The following is a 17,599-nucleotide window of genomic DNA, read 5'->3' as shown; positions in this document are numbered from 1 at the left end:
CCCACTGACTCTCTTAAACAGCTTGACGCTCTGGGGAAACGCCTGCTCTCAGACACTGCTGGCTTAAATGTAAACTGAGGCAGTTCCTGAGGGGGCCCCTCAGCGCGAGTCATCGAAATACAAAGCCCTTCTTCCCACTACACACCCTAGAGAGAAGCCCGCACTCCTGCACACAGCATACTCTTTACTGAATGAAGCCTGTTTCAAGTAGAGAAAAATTGGTAACAACCTAAATGTCCATCCATCGGGAGGCTGGCTGAATACACGGTGGCTTACCGCGGGATGGAACATTTTGAATCCCCTTAAAAAACACTAAGTGACAAGGTATACACAGAGCCGGATCTCCAAGGCGTCTTAGTGAGTAAAAAACAAGTCAAAGAGCAACGTATACAGTATTCCACTTTTCTAACAGTTGTTATCTGCTTGTCATAGGAAACAATTCTATATATTTTCAGTAGCACGTCTGTCTGTATACAGAGGCGAAGACGAATATTTGGGCAGATACTTACTGAACTTGTGGCAGGAGCCCCACCTGAGTGGGGATGGGGACATGGGGTGGTGTGAGGCGGCGGTCAGATGTTAGCTTGGCACTAGTAGTTTTGCTTTCAACTAAGGACAATGTCTGTGCGTGTTACTTGGGTGGCTCGGAATGTTTGCACGGAGGGGCTTTCTCACACCTCCAGGGACCCGCTCCAGGCCCAGGCCCCAAGCCTGAGGGTGGCCCTCTCTGGGGGAAGTTACGGAGCCATCCTGTGTCCAGAGACAGGCTCCTGCCGCTTCCCTCTGTGTGGCTCCTACTGATCAACCCCACCTGGGAATAATGGTTTTTCTTTTTATCACCCTTCCTAGGAGATCATTGCCATTAAGGAAGCCTACCAAAGGTGTAAGTGACTTTTTGTTCTGACTTGGGGTAAAGAATGTTCCTTTTCGGGGCATCTGGGTGGCTCAGTCGTTGGGCGTCTGCCTTCAGCTCAGGTCACGATGCCAGGGTCCTGGGATCGAGCCCCACGTCGGGCTCCCTGCTCAGTGGGGAGCCTGCTTCTCCCTCTCCCTCTGCTGCTCCCCCTGCTTGTGCTCGCTCTCCCTCCCTCTCTCTCTCTCTCTCTCGCTCTCTCAAATAATAAATAAATACTCTAAAAAATTTATAAAAAATTTTAAAGAATGTTCCTTTCAAAATACCTCTGGGAGATGAAATCATCTGCTTTCTCCCCCCACCCCTTTTTCTCCTTCAAAAGTATTTGACAGGAGCCTTGAATCAGATGTCAAAGCTGATACCAGTGGAAACCTAAAAAAAATCCTGGTGTCCCTGCTACAGGTAAGATCAGCCCCACCAAGGGGAACATCTCTTTTGATCAACTCAACTAATTATAGACCTTAATTACATCTGTAAAACCTCCTTTGTATCTTAACGTAACACAGTCATGGGAGTGACAGCTTATGTTCACAGGTCTTAACCCCACTCAAGGGAAGGGGATCGTAACAAGGGCTAGGGCTGCTCGGGGTCATCCTAGAACTCTGCCTGCCACAAAGGGCTTAGGCTAGACTTCCAGAACCTTCCAGGACCAAGTCTCAGGCTTCTTCAATACCGGGAAGCTCCGAGAGGTGAAATGTGGTATTTTGAAAGGAAGACTATTAGCTTTCCAACGGAGTCACTCTAGGGGGCATCAGGGGGTTGCTCTCAGCCTGCTTCGAGGTCCCTGGGGTTTGTGAGGGACCCTGGTTTGTACGAGAAAGAAGGCCCAAGTGCTGTCTCAGAAGCTACTCTGTTTCTTAGTTGTGCCCTAAAGATGGCAGCAAAGAGCAGCCCCTCTGAGATCAGCCCCAGCTTTCCAGGACTTTCTCTTTTTGTTTTCTGTGGTCAAGCAGGAGCTCCAGTTACTAACAATGTGTCAATTTTTCAAGGCTAATCGTGATGAAGGAGAGGACGTGGACAAAGATCTAGCTGGTCAGGATGCCAAAGATCTGTATGATGTAAGCGTACAGACGTGCCAGTCTCAGCAAATTCTTGTTCTCTCTTTAAATTTATTAGCGTTACTTCCAACAAACCTTTCTTTATTTCATGACAATGGGAGTTACTTGAGAAATAAGTATGATCTTTAGAATATTTCTTCATATACGTGGTCCTCGTGAACCTCTGAGAATTGTTCCTACTCTTGCACTCTAGAGTTGACCACTTCAGATCCATTTTGGAACAAGGGAGGGCATAAATAATATAAATAAATATGGGAAGTTTACTCGTGGGTGGAAGCTTAAAGTGCTCAGTGGATCAGTTTGACTTCTATTCAGTGCATATTGTATAATTGCCTGCCAGTGAGGCCTGGTCACAGAACGGAATATTCGGTCTTTCTGCAAAAGGCTTTTTTTTTTTGAAATGTTTGCATTTGGCCCGCAAGGCAGGGGAAGGCCGCTGGGGCACGGACGAGCTCGCCTTCAATGAAGTCCTGGCCAAGAGAAGCCACAAGCAATTACGTGCCACCTTTCAAGCCTACCAAATTGTAAGTAAACCAGTGCTAGGGTAAGAGAGTTCACGCTAAAACTGTGTATTTCCAAAAGTAGTCAAGATCAGGGATCAGGAACTACAGGGGTCTTTGACAACAGTTGTGCTTAATCAGAAGTGACTTGGCTTCTCCCCCACCTCAAGGGATATTCGATAACGTCTGGAAACATTTGGGGTTGTCACTTGGGTGTTGGGGAGGCTAATAGCATCTAGTAGATTGAGGCCAGGGATGATGCTAAACATCCTACAATGCACCACAACAAAGAATTATCCAACCCCAAATGCAGTGCCAAGGTTGGGAAACCCTGCTTTCCAACCGAGACTAGGAAAGCAGAGGAGAGCCAAGTTGAGGAGCAAAGCCCTAGAGTCAGCGTCCACGTTCAAATCCTGGTCCTATCACTGGCAGGTGACCCAACCTCTCTGTCCTCATTTGTAAAACAGGGACCATAATCCTTATCATCACACCCTGCCAGGGTTCTTTCAAGAGTTAAATAAGATACATGTACGAGGCTCGGAATAGCACCTGGCATGTGGTAAGCACACAAAGGTTCTCTCTCATTATTATTCCAATTTACAACTGCGCTAACAACGTGCCTACCGCTCCCACAACAGATGTCATCTACCTCAGAGATAGACTCCTGCAAAGACGCGTATAAATTACTTTTATACAATTATTTTTTATCTAATGATAATTTTAAGCCAAGAAGATGAGGCCGTTATTTCAAGGCATTTAGTGGTGAGCCCTGCCCTGAACATCAGTCTTTAATTGCAAGAAACCTTTTGGAGAGTATCCGATATTTTGTCTCCCATTGTTTATTTGTAAAGTGCTTTTAACTAGTCAAAGCACTTCTGTGCCCTGTATCTCATTTCAGTGCCCCAACAATACAGTAACGATAATGTAGGCCGAGCAGCTGTTGTTACCTAGGACTGCTGGACAAGGAAGTCTGTTACGAGTAAGGCGCCATCTGTAACTTATCAGGACCACACAGCAAGCCGGTAGCGGAGAGTGGATGAGAACTGCAAGATTCCCCAGCCCGAGCCTCTCCCTCGGCTGGAGCTGGCCTCTCCTCACTCGAAATAGTGTTTCCTCTGTATTGCCAGCAGATGAAAAGACAATAAAGCTTAGGAATTTTATCAGTACTGTATATAAGCCTTGAGGGCCCTCTGCTTTCAAATCATGCCCAGAGTCATGATCAAAGCCAGCGGACCCTGCACTCCCTTGGCCTCTGCTCCTAGAGCTGTGTAGACTCTGAGCTGGAAGACTTCTCCATGACCTACACCCTCTTCCCACATGGCTGGGGCCATGGGTGGAGTTTCAGGGGATGGCTGCCGTTGGTGATCACTATGGAAACACACATACACGTGAGCGTGTGTATGTGTGTGTGTGTGTGTGTGCACTGGCCACCTGCAAGGATACTCTCCAGGCCAATTGTTCCCCAAAATTAATCCCCAAACAGCAGCATCAGCATCACTTGAGAACATGTTAAAAATGAAAATTCTCTTATTTAAAGAGAGGGAAAGAGAGAGAGAATTCTCAGCCCCCACCCTCGACCTACTGAATCAGATTCTCTGGAGTTTGGGTCCTACAATGTATGTTTCAACAAGTCTTCCAGGTGATTCTGGTGCATGTTAAAATTTCAAAGGTCTGCACTAGACTACTAGCCATATGACCTTGGGCAAGTTATTAAGGATTCTGCACCTCAGTTTCCCCAACTGTAAAACAGGCTTAACAATGGTACCTGCTTCATAGGGTTAGTAATTAATTAATGAGTTAATAGAAGTAAAGGGCTTAGTACCTGGCATGCAGCAGGTGCTCAGTAAACACTAACGACTGTCAGTTGTCTCCCTATGTGAACCAGCAGTGTCCAATAAAGCTCAAATGGACAATAAGATAATTTATTGATTTAATGATTCTTTACATGAAACTAGCTCTAAAATACTACCTACTCATCATTCCAAAAGCTTTCCCCGAACATCATTCGTCTTGATCTTTATCACTGATTTTTGTGAGTTTACCCTGAGCTTAAGACCCTGGTTCATAAGTTTTCACATGGGCCTCTGGCTAAAAGCAATCAACTGCTAGCATGAGATCACAGGAGTCTATTATGTGGCATAGTCTGTCCTGGCATAGAGTTGAATTTTTATTTGGGCATGAAAACTTAGGGTTTTGCCCTTTATTTGCCCTCTAAGCCTGAGCCTTATCTACTGACGCTCTCAGAAATCCCTGCCAAGCAATAGAACTTTCCCCTCTCTGCTACACCACACAAGAACATCACAGTCCCAGAGTTGACCAAACATGAAAGGCTCGTATAGTTATAAAGCTGAAGTAATGGGCACCTGGGTGGCTCAGTTGACTGAGCGTCTGCCTTTGGCCCAGGTCATGACCACGGGGTCCTGGGATCAAATCCCGCATCATCGGTCTCCCTGCTCAGTGGAGAGCCTGCTTCTCCCTCTCCCTCTGCTCCTCCCCGCTGCTTGTGCTCTCTCTCTTTCTCATGCCCTCTCTCAAATAAATAAATAAAATGTTAAAAAAAAAAAAAAAGCTGAAATGAGTTCCCTACACAGGGCTCAATACAAATTGTAGGCACACATACCCAAAGCCTAGGCACACTGTGTCCCCACCACACCTGTCCCCTCACCTTTATGTCTTCCTAAGCTTGTTCCAGAGCCCTTAGCCCTATAACCACTGAGGCCAAAGCCAGAGGGCACAGGGTTCTGCTGTGGGAATCCTGTCTCTTTGGGTGAATCGGTTTTAAAAGAAAGAAATGTCTCCCCTATTCTTCTAGTAATCTCCCTACAGGCAGCACTACCCGGTAACTAGAGGCTGGAATCCACCCCGGCGATGGGTTTTGTACTAAGATCAGAAAACCTGATCTGTCTAAAGAGCCCCCTAAGAATTAAGTGTTCCAGTAACTGCAGTGAAAAGCCTACCATTTGCAAAGGAGATTCACAATAGCTTGGGCCAGTCCATTGTTTTCCATTTGTGTTCCTGAAGGTGCCTTGGTAGCTCCCAGGAGGGGGATATGGGCAGGAGAGAGGTAGAGAAGAGGGGGCAATGTGAACAATGCCCCCTGGAGTCGTGTGACGAGAAGACTGGGAGAAAGCAGAAACCCGGCAATACAGCCTAAGGTTGGGGTACTGAAGCCCTCTCCCACCTCCCCGGAACAGCTGTTTTTCTGCCTTGATCTGTTGTAAGACTGAGATTCAATAGAAAATCTAATGCACTATTCTGGCCCAGCATTAACAATAGAAACAGAAAGCAGTTTAATGTGAGGATTATTCTTTTAGTAAACACAGACCTGTGTGAACAAAATGTCCTCTTGAAATGCAATCTCAGGCTACAGAACAAGAACCCCGTTCGTGGGAAAGTGAGGCCAGTCCCTTTCGAAATACCAGCTCCCGCAGCAAACCCAAGAGAGGCTGGGAACAGCTAAGGAAGGGACAGGACTGAAAGCCCCCCAGCCAATCCCCATCGTCTAGGTCCATTACCCACACCAGACCTCTAGATGTCAAACCATGACAAGGAGATCAAGCACCAGGGCCTCATTAAATCTCAACCCTCCTCCCCTCCCCCATGCTATTGTGCTTGCATTGCAAAGACTATTTTGTCCACTTATGTTTTCGGGAATAAACTACATGCACTCCACTGGTGTGTCCCCAAAGGCCCCAATTATTTATGGAACCACATTGTGTCATACCCTCAAAAAACAATTTCTAAGAAAGAAGTTTCAGCATTCTTAATGCTTAACTGCATTTCCCCAAACCCGACAAAGAGCCCTCTTTGCTCTTTATTTGCCTGCCCTGAGTTTGGCCCAGGTGGTCCTTGCATGAAACATAGTCACCATCTACTCTGAACTTCAGCTTCTGCAAATATTTGGAAAGAAACCTAACGTGGAATGCTGTGCAGAGTGATATGTGAGCCGGTGGTGAACACAGGATCATTTGGAATCACCCTCAAGTGAAGGAAAGTGACATTTTGACGTGGTCAGCCCCTGGCTCCCAGCCCATGCAGCCCCACTCTAATCAGAAACATTAGACCAAATCCTTAGCATGAACTTCACAGCCTCTACTTCTTATTTCACCCAAACTGTGGGTGGCTGAGTCCCCAGTCCCAGGACACGGGGGATGAGAACTGTACGGGTAAGATGATTACCACCACAGCCTCCTAGAAAATTGGAAGGAAAAGAATTTTAAGAATACTTTGGAAACTAAATTATTATATAGATGTAAAGAATTATTGTTACAGTAAAGATTCATTGTTCTCCCACTCCCAATTTTACAGATGAGCATACCAGGCCAAGGGAGTGGTCCTCACTGGGGTCAGATCTGACCCCCTAGAGGTCAAAAGTCATCAGCCGTGAGAGACCCCACTCAAAGGGGGGCCATCATCCCCAGTCATGTAAGGCATGGGGCAGGATAGGCTCCTTAAAGCCACATGACCAAATCTGGAAGAATTCCGTGCTTTTTGTAGAGAAATGACCCCAAGAGTACCAAAGCCAAAAGCAAAGCCTGGCATAACGGCTGGCCTTTGGTTTATCTCTCCAGCTCATCGACAAAGACATTGAAGAGGCCATTGAAGCAGAAACGTCAGGAGATCTACAGAAGGCCTACTTAACTCTCGGTAAAGTAGACCACGGAGAGTCCCTGCCTTAGGTCGGGCTCCCTGCAACCACACTTGGAGTCAGAGGTTGGTGTGTGGGAAGATGTTAGGGAGTAATTTGGGAACCACACCTCGAAGCAGTGTTGGGTAAGGGAGAGAGTGAGCGTGATGCAGCTGCAGTGGGAGATTTGCTGGTCCCCCACAGAGCCCTGGAGCCGGGAGGCCAGGGGGCCAGGTCTTTGCACCCCACAGCAAGCAACAAGTGGACACCGGCTGTACCCCGGGAGTATTTATAACCCTGGAGAAGGCAGCTCCTTGGCAGGGGGGGGGAGCATTCCTGGGGAGGGACTCAGCTGTGAGCAGCCAGGAGGCGACAGTTGGAATGAGTGCCTTGGTCCTGAAGAGGGCATCTGGGGGATGCACCTTGGCATCCATGACAGTCGCATTAAGATGGTGGGTCCACAAGAGCATCTGTCAACAGCCTGGGACCATTGTCTAGTCTCAGGGAGCACGATGTGGTTCAGCTAGGTTTCCAATCCATGAACGGGTTTTTGCACATGCCTGATGGCTCGAGGGTGTTTTTTTCCATTTGGTTCCCTTCAACATTTAGAATGAATGAGGTCTCTTCAGCAAGAGTGGGGAGGGAGATCAGATCTTTCCTGTGCCAAGCAAACACCACAACCTTCTCTCCAGGTGTTGCCCATAGGCAGGAAATAGCAGAAAGATGGGCATGGCGCTGTGTCTGGCAGGCTCCTTTTCCCTTTCTGCAAGGCCTGGAATGAAGGTATTGTCCATTGTCCACGCTCCTGTGGCGAGGAGTCGAGGGCACCGTCCCAAATAGCACAAGAAATGGAAAGACAGATCCCCAGCAGAGGAAGAACTGAAAAAGCAGCCCTGGAAGTTAAAAAATGTGCTCTATCTGCCAAACCTTTTGTTTTTTTGTGGGGCTTTAAAAAAATTTTTTTTGAACAATGTCAGCAATTGACTTTTTTTAATCCATCCTCATTTTGCATTCACATTAGCAGGACCTCCGATGTACAGAGGCCTAAACATGCCTAGTGTCACTTCTGACCCACACTGGACCCACATGGATGACTGTCCTTAGGGCTTCAAAGATGAGTCTCTTAAGTGGATGGCGAGGTCCACTCACGGCCTGACTCAGAGGCTCCAAATCCTTTCTGTGCTTGAACCAGAGTTCAGTCAGAAGATTATATTAATCTTCATTAATATTAATATTAATGGCAATAAACCACTATCAAAATTATTAATAATAATAAAGCCATTCCATTCTTTAACATTTAGTTAGCACCTAACCCAGGCTGGGGGTCGTGTTAGGTGTGGCGATCAGAGGTAAATAGGTCCAGTTCCTGCTCTTAAGAAGCTTAAAGTCCATGGTGGATACTCACAAACCAACAGATTAGGTTACAGTAAAGATAAAAACAAAAACCACCAGTGTGAAGAGGGCACAGGGGAAGGAAAGGCCACATCCCTGGAGATGGGGACAATGAAATGCAGGACTTCGGTGCACTCCAGTGGTAGCAAACTTAGAAGTGATTAGAGACGACCTCAAGTATAAAGCCCACAAATTGTAGAACATGACTTCACAGTTCTCTTTTCTAGACACTCCCCACCCTCTTCATACCTGACTCATAAAGATGCCAGTTTATGGCTAAATTTGAGACCCATTGACTCCCACCTCTTGCAGCCTCTGGGGCAACACTCCTCCAGTGGGCCCCACGGACCACCTGCTTCAGAGTCTTCTATGGGGAGGTGCGGGAAAATACAGTTTCCTGGGCCCCATTCCAGGTTACCTATTAGAATCTCCAAGAATGGGGCCCAGAAGCCACACTTCTACAAACTCCCCCAAGGGACTGTCTTCTCCTCGCAATGGCTGGCTACCCTGCCTTCTACATGGCACGGCTCTAGCCCCACGTTTTCCCTGGCTAGCCCCAACCACACTCCTGAGCGATTCCTGCTGCTGCTAACAACAGACGTTGTTCACCAGGCATCGATGGTATACAACAGAAACGTTGAGGATTCTCTTCCCAGAACATCAGGAAGAAGAAATGTCAGGGTGGAAGACACCTATGAAGGGTTGGAACACCCTTACGTTAGGCAGACAATCGATGAGCATCAATGAGTCCTGCACCAGGGAAGGTCTTAAGTGAGGCTCAAGTATGCTACTCCCCAAATTGACAGGTTCTCCCCACAACCGCCACCGATCCAACAGCTTTTGGATTGTTTCCAGGATAAGGAGGTCAGACACAAGTTGGGCTTTTCTTTTCCACTGAAACTCTGGCAGATTCCACACGGCCTATAAAAGAAAGAAAGAGACCCCCTCCTCCCCCAACCTAGGCACTCCTTCCCTCACCCTGTTCCTCTCCAGTGCTCATAAGCATCAGTCATAGAGGCAATTACCTAGACAACAAGAGTTCCCATTACAGGACATATTAAAGACGCACATTTCACACTTATGCTCAATGGATTACTTGTTATTAATCACTAACATCAAAAATGTGAGGTGTTCTAGGTAAATGTCAACGCCTAAAGAGTATTTGGTTCATTCCCCCAAAATGTTTGTCACAATGGGCCACCTGGGAAGTGGGGAGAGGAGCAATGATTTCTCCCCAGGAGTAGACCGGCACTCTTCAGCCTGACGGGTGAATCAAAACTATTTTTCACGAATCTGTGCATTAGATCAAAGCTGGCAGGCAAGGAGCGGGGCAGAAAAGAGCAACGAGCAGGAACACAGGAAGGTGGTCCGTAGACAGCATTAAACATTCCATCCGCCGCATCCCAGATGGAGAATCAAGAAGAATGTGGGGCACTTAGAAAAGATTCCGAGATGAGACTCACAAAGCAAACCCAGCGAGGAAAAACAAAGGACGGGGAGGTGGTTTAGCACAGGAAAGTAGGCCACGGTCCAGGGGAGTGAGTCTTCAAGATTAGGAAGTTTTATTATAGCAGCATCATCAGCCAACCCGTGTTTCCCCTCTGAGCCCAGCGCCAGCATCAGAGATTTCATTTAGATAAGAAAAGTTACTTCTGCTGGTAAGAATCATGAACTCGGCAGGGAAAGCCTTCTTCCTCCTCTGAAGGGTCTTCAGGGACCAGCAGAGGGGATGCTGAAGGGGTTTTGACTCAGTTCTTGGTTGAGGAGCCCAGATGCCCTGAACCAGGGGAATCTTCCAGATCCCATTAGAGTGGGAGGTCAGCCCCTTTCAAACATGTGTCTCACCATTGAGTCAGCACCAAGGGCAACCAGGTGACACTCTGGGCCAGCTCTGTGCCTTCAGAGGGTCTGCATGTTATGCAACATGTAAAAGCCTCACCTTCTCTTGTCCCTCGTCCCGGCCAGTGAGGTGCGCCCGGGACCAGGAGGGCTATTTCGCTGACCGTCTGTACAAGTCCATGAAGGGTGCAGGAACCGATGAGGAGACACTCATTCACATCATCGTGACCAGGGCTGAGGTAAGACGCCCTCGACTCTGAGCACGTGGGCAGCCACTTCTCTTTTGGCCACAGCTGATGTCATCCACAAATAGTCTTTCTTCAGGGTCTATTTACGGAAAAAGTAACACAGAGACAGCCCTTGCCTTCCCAGACTTTGTGGAAGACACTGTGCCATGCTTCAATCTGTTTCTTTTTATAAAAATACAATAACGATAGTTGCTTCTATTTTTGCTCTCTGCGGCTCCGGAGAGCTGGTGGCCCGTGCAGAGGGGACCTGGCTGAGCCGTTCTGGGTGGCACAGCCAGGCTTGGCTCCATTTTAAGGAACACGAAACCAGGTCACCCAGCAGCGGAGTCGATGAGCAAATGACAGCCTACCTCCCCAGCTGGGCCTGTCACTGATCACACCAGCTCAGAACACACTGAGCTACATCAGTACAAGACAGTATTTCTCAAACTCTTTTTTTTTTTTAATTATCATTCATACAATACATCATCAGTTTTTGATACAATGAAGCGTGGATCACTACATCAAAAACTAATGATGTATTGTATGGTGACTAACATAACATAATAAAATAAAATTTAAAATATAATAATAGTTATCACTCATCCTACTAAGAAGCCTTTTGGGACCCAGTTTTTTCCTCATCACCACTCCCCGCCAAAACATCAACACCACAGATAGACTGTGTATCTGTTTCATATTCTGCAATGTTCTGTATGTATATATTGTGTTCTGTAAATACACATATATTCTGTTATGTTCTTTTTTAATTTAAAATCAATTAATTAACATAGAGTGTATTACTAGTTTCAGAGGGAGAGCTTAGTGATTCATCAGTTGCATATAACACCCAGTGCTCATTACATCAAGTGCCCTCCTTTATTCCGTTATGTTCTCTCTATGTATGCATGCGTGTATATATGTACTTTTACATAAAAGGATTAAGGTTCTTTTCGCCCTCTTAAGAACGCACTTTTGCCCTGTTGGGAGTAGCGAGCGATATCACCCCACCTTGAGAATGCCTGAGTGTAAGAAAGAGAGTGAGTAGCCCAAAGCTTGAGAGCAACTGTCAGGATTCCCGGTGGAGGCTTTGCAACAAGGGGCCACAGAGTGAAGGCAGGACAAAATGAAGGGGACATGGCATTTCGTCTACAGTACGAGAAGCCTTACAGAATGAAGTGTAACTGAGCCCTTGAAAAACCACAGACATCTTCCCTCAAAAAATTGTTAATTGAAGGGGGATAAATCCCAACCCAAATCCTGGCCCATGGCTTTTGACAAATAATACTTAACATCTGACACCGTTTTAAAATATAACTTAGCAACAAGATCGTTCTTTCATTTTTATTTCTATTCCTGGAATTTCTCCTCCTCCTCCACTATTCAGTTTTCTTCTAGCTTCCAGTCCATTTGTCTTGATCCCCCCTCCTTCCCTTCCCTAGTCTCTCTACCACTCTCCTAAGTCTCTCTTTCTTTTCCCCTCTCTCTCCAGATCTCCGTGGTCTCTCTCTCTCTGTCCCTAAGCAACTCACCCTCCAACCGACCCCACAAAGTCTCTGAGATCCTGAGGCTCAAAGAAGGAGGGGCGCAATGGAGCAGGGCAGGGATTCTGAAAGACCCCAGGGGATTGGATCACTCTGGAGGGCTCACGGGGGCTCCACGTTCACTGCAACGTGAGCCATGGAATGATCATTCCAAGATGCTCTGTCCCATCTTAGGATTGGCCACATATCCTGGATCATTTCCACATATGGATCATTCCTTCAGAATGCTTCAGGCCCAGTGAGACATACTGGCTGGATCCCCTAATCCCCTAAAGCCGCTTGGTACTAGAATGGAGCCCCAGTGTCCCCCATCCCACCCAACCCCCCCGACTCCCACCAACCTGCCCCTCCCCCAGCCAAGTAAAGGAGCCAGATTGGGGGGCAGGGGACACACAGCATCATGCTGGAGTCTCCTCCTGCTCAGCATCCACTTCACACAATCCTTCATTCTCCTGCCTTCTGCTCTCATCTTCTTTCTCTCTTAGTTCATTCCTCCGATTGAGGCAGGAGGAAAAAGAACCAGAAACCTAAGTGATAGTTTGTGAATCTGTCTAGAATGCATGATAGAGTCTAAATTTTTAAAAATTAAAAAAAGAACACAACTCCCTGTTAAAGAAAGCTCTGTGCTGCTTTTATGAGACACACTGTTCTCTCTGTACTTCCATCTTTTCTGGTGCAAGTATTGTCTCCCTTACTAGGTTCTAAGAGTGTTTGGAGCAGAACAATCTTTTTATTTGTTTTTCTTCTGAGTCCTCTTGCCCATCTCCAGCGCCCAGGTTTTTCAAGCTATCAATGAATTAGATTCAAAATAAGTCCTATAAATTGATATTAATTTGAATTTTGTTGATTGGTACTAATAGCCTTGCTGATCAGGGTACAAGAGAAAAAAAAAAGCTTCATTTCAAATTCAAATCTCTGTGTTGATAATTTTCTTAACCCTTTACCACAGGTCAGCAAATTGTGGCCTGCAGACTGACCTGTTTTTGTACGGGATTGCTACCTGAGAATGATTCGTTTTTAAATGACTGTAAAAAACTCAAAGGAAAATATTTTGTAATACATAAAAATAAAATGAAATTCAAGTTTTGGTATTCATAAATAAATTTGTATTGGTATATAAATATATTATATATATATTATATATATATTATATATATATTATATATATATATCCCTAAAGGTTGCAGAGGTGAATATATTCCAGCAGACTGGACTCTGCTCTCCATTTCCCATTCATAAAATAAAATAAAAATAATAATAGCCCCTACTGCAAAGGGTTGTTTTGAGGTATAAGTGAGCAAATGAGTACAATTTATTCAGAACAGTACCTGCCTGCATTCATAGTGAACACGCTATAAATGTTCTTGTCCTCATTGCTGTTGCCATTTCTCCTACAGGTGGACCTTCAGGGGATAAAAGCAAAGTTCCAAGAGAAGTATCAGAAGTCTCTGTCTGACATGGTTCGCTCAGACACCTCTGGGGACTTCCAGAAGCTGCTGGTGGCCCTCTTGCACTGAACCGAGCCAGAAGAGTGGGAGCCCAGGGAGGAGCCACCTTTGTCAAGAGCCCATTTCGAACCAGATTTGTAAATGTGACTCCAGCACATAAAGTACTGAAGAGTCCTGGCTTATTTTTTTGGCAGCTTGAATACTGTAGCTGGGCCAAGCTGTTTAGGTGAAAGGCAACAGCCTCAAAACACTTGGGCAGGTCACCCTGAATGCTGGTTTAGCAGGTACCTGAGCTGCCTTTTGGCTTTCCTTTAGCGTGGAGAACTGAATGCTTTCTGACCACAAATGAAATTAGCCGTTGATGAAAGAAACTACACTTGTAATAAAACATTCAGAAGAATATGTATCACATAGAGGTGGGTAAAGACTGAATGGTTAAGGTACAGGGAAGATAAAATTAACCAGTTGATCAATTTTCCTTCTGTGGGGGCACCTGGGTGGCTCAGTCAGTGAAGCGTCTGTCTTGGGCTCAGGTCATGATCTTGGGGTCCTGGGATCGAACCCCATATCGGGCTCCCTGCTCAGTGGGGAGTCTGTTTCTCCCTCTCCCTCTGCCCCTCCCCACCCCCTGCTCGTGCACGCACGCACGCACTCTGTCTCTCTCTCTCTCAAATAAATAAATAAATAAAATCTTAAAATTTTTTTTTTCCTTCTGTGTGTTCAATTTCAAATCCTCAGTGGTAATTAAAGTGGGGTATGCCCCCATCAGCTGCTTTTCCAAAGACTGGGTTGATTAGTTTTGGCTCTTGTCCTGGAAATATAAGACTTGTGAAATTCCAACATATGTGGGAAATGCAAATAATAACCTTTATTAATAATCACCAAAGACAGCAATCAAGAATAGTAGCAAGGAAACAACTGAGGTGCCCATGTGAAATGTAACTAGGGGTAAAACTCACTAACCTGCTACCTGGTATAAATGGTTCTTCTTGCCGCCCTACACCTTTAACCCACTTGATTCTTACATCTGATCTTCAGATACAATTAGGCTGGGCATAGTGCCAACAGGATCAAGGTCAGTGGGCTGACTCTCAAATGGACTGGTCCCACACCAATAGAATCTCTGTTCAGAATGTTTGTCTCCTAGCCATGTGTTCCTAGACATAGAGGGGTCTGTCAAGAGAACATGGGCAATTTGATCCAATCATTCCAGTTATCATTCACTGGGTGATTATTTGTGTCTGGCGCTGCTCAGTTGCACACTTTCATGTTTAATCCTCTCAACAGCCCTATGAGGTTAATATTACTCCATTTATCAGTTGAGGAAACCAAAGAGTTCATTCCCAGGCCAGTCACGTAGACTCCTGAGTCCGTATTCAACAGAACGCTGTAAGTAAATGAATGCAGACACGTTAACATAGGCACGGCTCTCTGCGCATGAGCAGAAAGAAGGCATACACAGCTCTGCCTGAAGGAATTGGGGAATGCTTCACAGAGATGCCGCTCTGCCGGGTTTTGACGAATGTATAAAAGTTCTCCAGGGAAACAAAGTAAGAAGGGCAAAAGCAGAGGCTCAGAAGCATGAGGGAGCAGGATATGTTCAGAAAGTGGTGGAATCCATTCTCCTGGGCATAGATGCAGTGAAGGGAAGGAGAGGGTGGGGAGGCAGGCCACGAAGCCGTTGAAAAGTATGTTTGGATCACATTAACAGTGGTTTTTGCCTGCCAAGCATGGGCTCAGTCCTTTGGGCAATGGCGGGTGGGGCGGGGTGGGGGAGTCCCTGGAGATGTTTAAGTGAGTGAGAAACATGATCAGGTTTGGGCCTTGGCAATTGACTTGGTGGTGTAATCGACATACAGCAAATAGGCCAAACTCGCAGTATCACGGCATAGATCATGGGGTGTCTTTCTAGGGGCTATAAAATGGTGACTGACATATTGAGATGCTAACATCTGTGTCCTCCACACACAGGTTTATCTAACAGTCACTGTTGTCGTTATGAGCTTCAACACATAAAAAGGTTTTCTAGAGCGAAGTTCAGTGACAGATCATACTCACGTTCACTTATGTGCTGCCAAAGCGGGCCTTTGCTTTCAACAACAGAAACAAGACGACCAGTTCTTGGGATCTGAGCTCACAGTAAGCATAGAGAAACAAACCAACAGAATGAAAGGAGATCTATTAACACAGCCACTGTTTGAGATTGTTGAAGGCCATCCCTCACACAGAGAAGAGCAGGAGGGTTATTCCACAGGCTAGGAAACAGGCTGAGCCAGACCGAGAAGCCAAGTCATTTATTTGGTCAAGGTCTCACACGGGAAATGCTGGAATTCAAACCCACGTTCTTCTGACTCTAATGTCTGAGCCCTTTGCCACGCTAGCTCAGGTCCATGAGTGTTTTCCCCAAAACTTCACTGAGTAAGGCAAAAGGTACCTCTATCTCACCACTCACAAGCAGAGGCCTGTTTTTGTGTGCTTGAGTGAGGGCTCCCTCAGGAGAGCTCTAGTCTGGTCTGTCCCAGGAGTGTTCCACCCCATGGCAGGCAAGGAATTTCCTCCTTTTCCTCTCTACACACCCCTGCCCTGCACAGGTCCCACCTCACCATTCCGCAAGCCCCCTGGTCCCCAAGCCGTCAGAGGGCAGGGCCTGCCTGTGGAGGGGGCCCAGGGGAGAAAGAGAAGACAAAGAAGGAAGAGAGAGGGGAGAGCAACACTACCTTGTCACCCTGCCACTGAGCAGCCCTGTCCCCCCCACACCTCCCCCTTCTCCCGAGCCACAGCTCCTCCGCAGATGTTTGGATAGATGGGGAGGGGTCTGAACCCCACCTGCAGGGCTGCATCAGAAGGAGCAGGTCCCATGGGTGCATGTGGTTTCCCCATGAAATTCAGTGCCAGTCCCTGATTGGGTTCCATAACACTGCTCACCCAGCCCGAGTCACCTGGACAGGTGGGTAACATAGACCTTGGGGCGCTTGCCCAAGTGAACCACGACAGAAGCTGATGTTCCCCTGAGGAGCAGAGGGAGTACCCGGCCAACTTGGGAGCTCCAGCCTCCTCCTAGTTCCTCTCAGGAGCTCCGGGAGTCCCAGATGGTTCTCTTCATGCAGGCTCAGCCCGAACATTTGTGGGTCCCAGCCCATCTCCCCTGCTTTTCCCTTTTCTGGGGGAGTGGGAGCTGATCTGTAGCATTTGCTGATTTCCATGGTATAAATACTCTCACCACGGTTAATTTCAAGCTGTTGACATGACGTCACTGAACACGGAGTCGGGAAAAGGTGAGCAGTAGTACACTAGTATGTGGTATCTCCACCATACAGATACAATGGATGTAAATAATTTCAAGAGCATAGACAATAGGAAAGCATAACAAATAGGAAGTAATGAATTTGGAGTTTTCACTACATTTGTATCAATATAATTTAATGGTAAGTTTGTATACTTTTTTAATAACTACTATGTTTAATAAAATTCATAAGATTCTTGAAAAATTAATAATTGAATCTCATGAACCAATAGGATCCAAGTCCAGCACGCCACTTGGGGCAGGTCTTAACTCATTTCTCCCAGAGGACTCCCAGGACAATTTGCACCCTGTCTCCAGGTACCCACATAAGAAGTGATTATCCTGAACACTTTTCCCCCCCAATGGGTTACTATATAGAGTACGTTTCAGGGTCACAATGAATAGTTGTGTATATTGTCTACTGCACAAGGCTCCCTGGCTGAAGGTATGTTTGGGACCTCAAATCCAGGCCTAATTTCCCCATCAGATTTTGTCTGCAGGATTGTAGCTAGAGGGGCCGCTAGCTGCTGCCTAGAAAGGGGGCCTTCTGCTAATCTGCACAGAGCTGTAGTATAGACTTAGGAATATTTATTTTGTACTTTGGATAACTAATCTGATACTATACATTAGGTAATCACTACAGAAATGTGAATAAAGTATGGGCTTTACTTCATCATAATGTATCAATATCAGTTCATAAGTCATGACAAATCTTCCATATTAATGTTAGCAATGTGAGACACCAGGAGTGGGGTATATGGGAACTCT

At 46.3% G+C, this 17,599-nt stretch overlaps 1 protein-coding gene and 1 long non-coding RNA gene across 3 annotated transcripts in view; one reads left to right on the top strand and one right to left on the bottom strand.

Annotated features, from left to right (window-relative positions):
- Positions 1–14,255, top strand: part of ANXA13 (annexin A13) — a 56,426-nt gene extending 42,171 nt beyond the window's left edge. For both annotated transcript variants that reach the window (XM_081816508.1, XM_081816507.1), the window contains 7 exons: positions 850–883; positions 1,236–1,315; positions 1,903–1,971; positions 2,394–2,495; positions 7,043–7,118; positions 10,456–10,568; positions 13,498–14,255. In XM_081816508.1, the coding sequence (XP_081672634.1) occupies positions 850–883; positions 1,236–1,315; positions 1,903–1,971; positions 2,394–2,495; positions 7,043–7,118; positions 10,456–10,568; positions 13,498–13,617 (594 nt within the window). In that variant the 3' untranslated portion in view covers positions 13,618–14,255. The remainder of the gene's footprint in view (positions 1–849; positions 884–1,235; positions 1,316–1,902; positions 1,972–2,393; positions 2,496–7,042; positions 7,119–10,455; positions 10,569–13,497) is intronic.
- LOC145720976 (uncharacterized) overlaps positions 1–17,599 on the bottom strand; it is a 93,943-nt gene that overhangs the window by 40,890 nt on the left and 35,454 nt on the right. The window contains exon 3 of the long non-coding RNA XR_014144376.1: positions 10,430–10,656. This is a non-coding gene — a long non-coding RNA (uncharacterized LOC145720976). The remainder of the gene's footprint in view (positions 1–10,429; positions 10,657–17,599) is intronic.

This window comes from Leptonychotes weddellii, chromosome 4 (genome assembly GCF_054177405.1).
Source record: "Leptonychotes weddellii isolate Sample4059 chromosome 4, ASM5417740v2, whole genome shotgun sequence".
Lineage (NCBI taxonomy): Eukaryota > Metazoa > Chordata > Mammalia > Carnivora > Phocidae > Leptonychotes > Leptonychotes weddellii.
The sequence above is the reverse complement of the archived record's forward strand: the minus strand, read 5'-3'. Positions and strand labels throughout refer to the sequence as shown.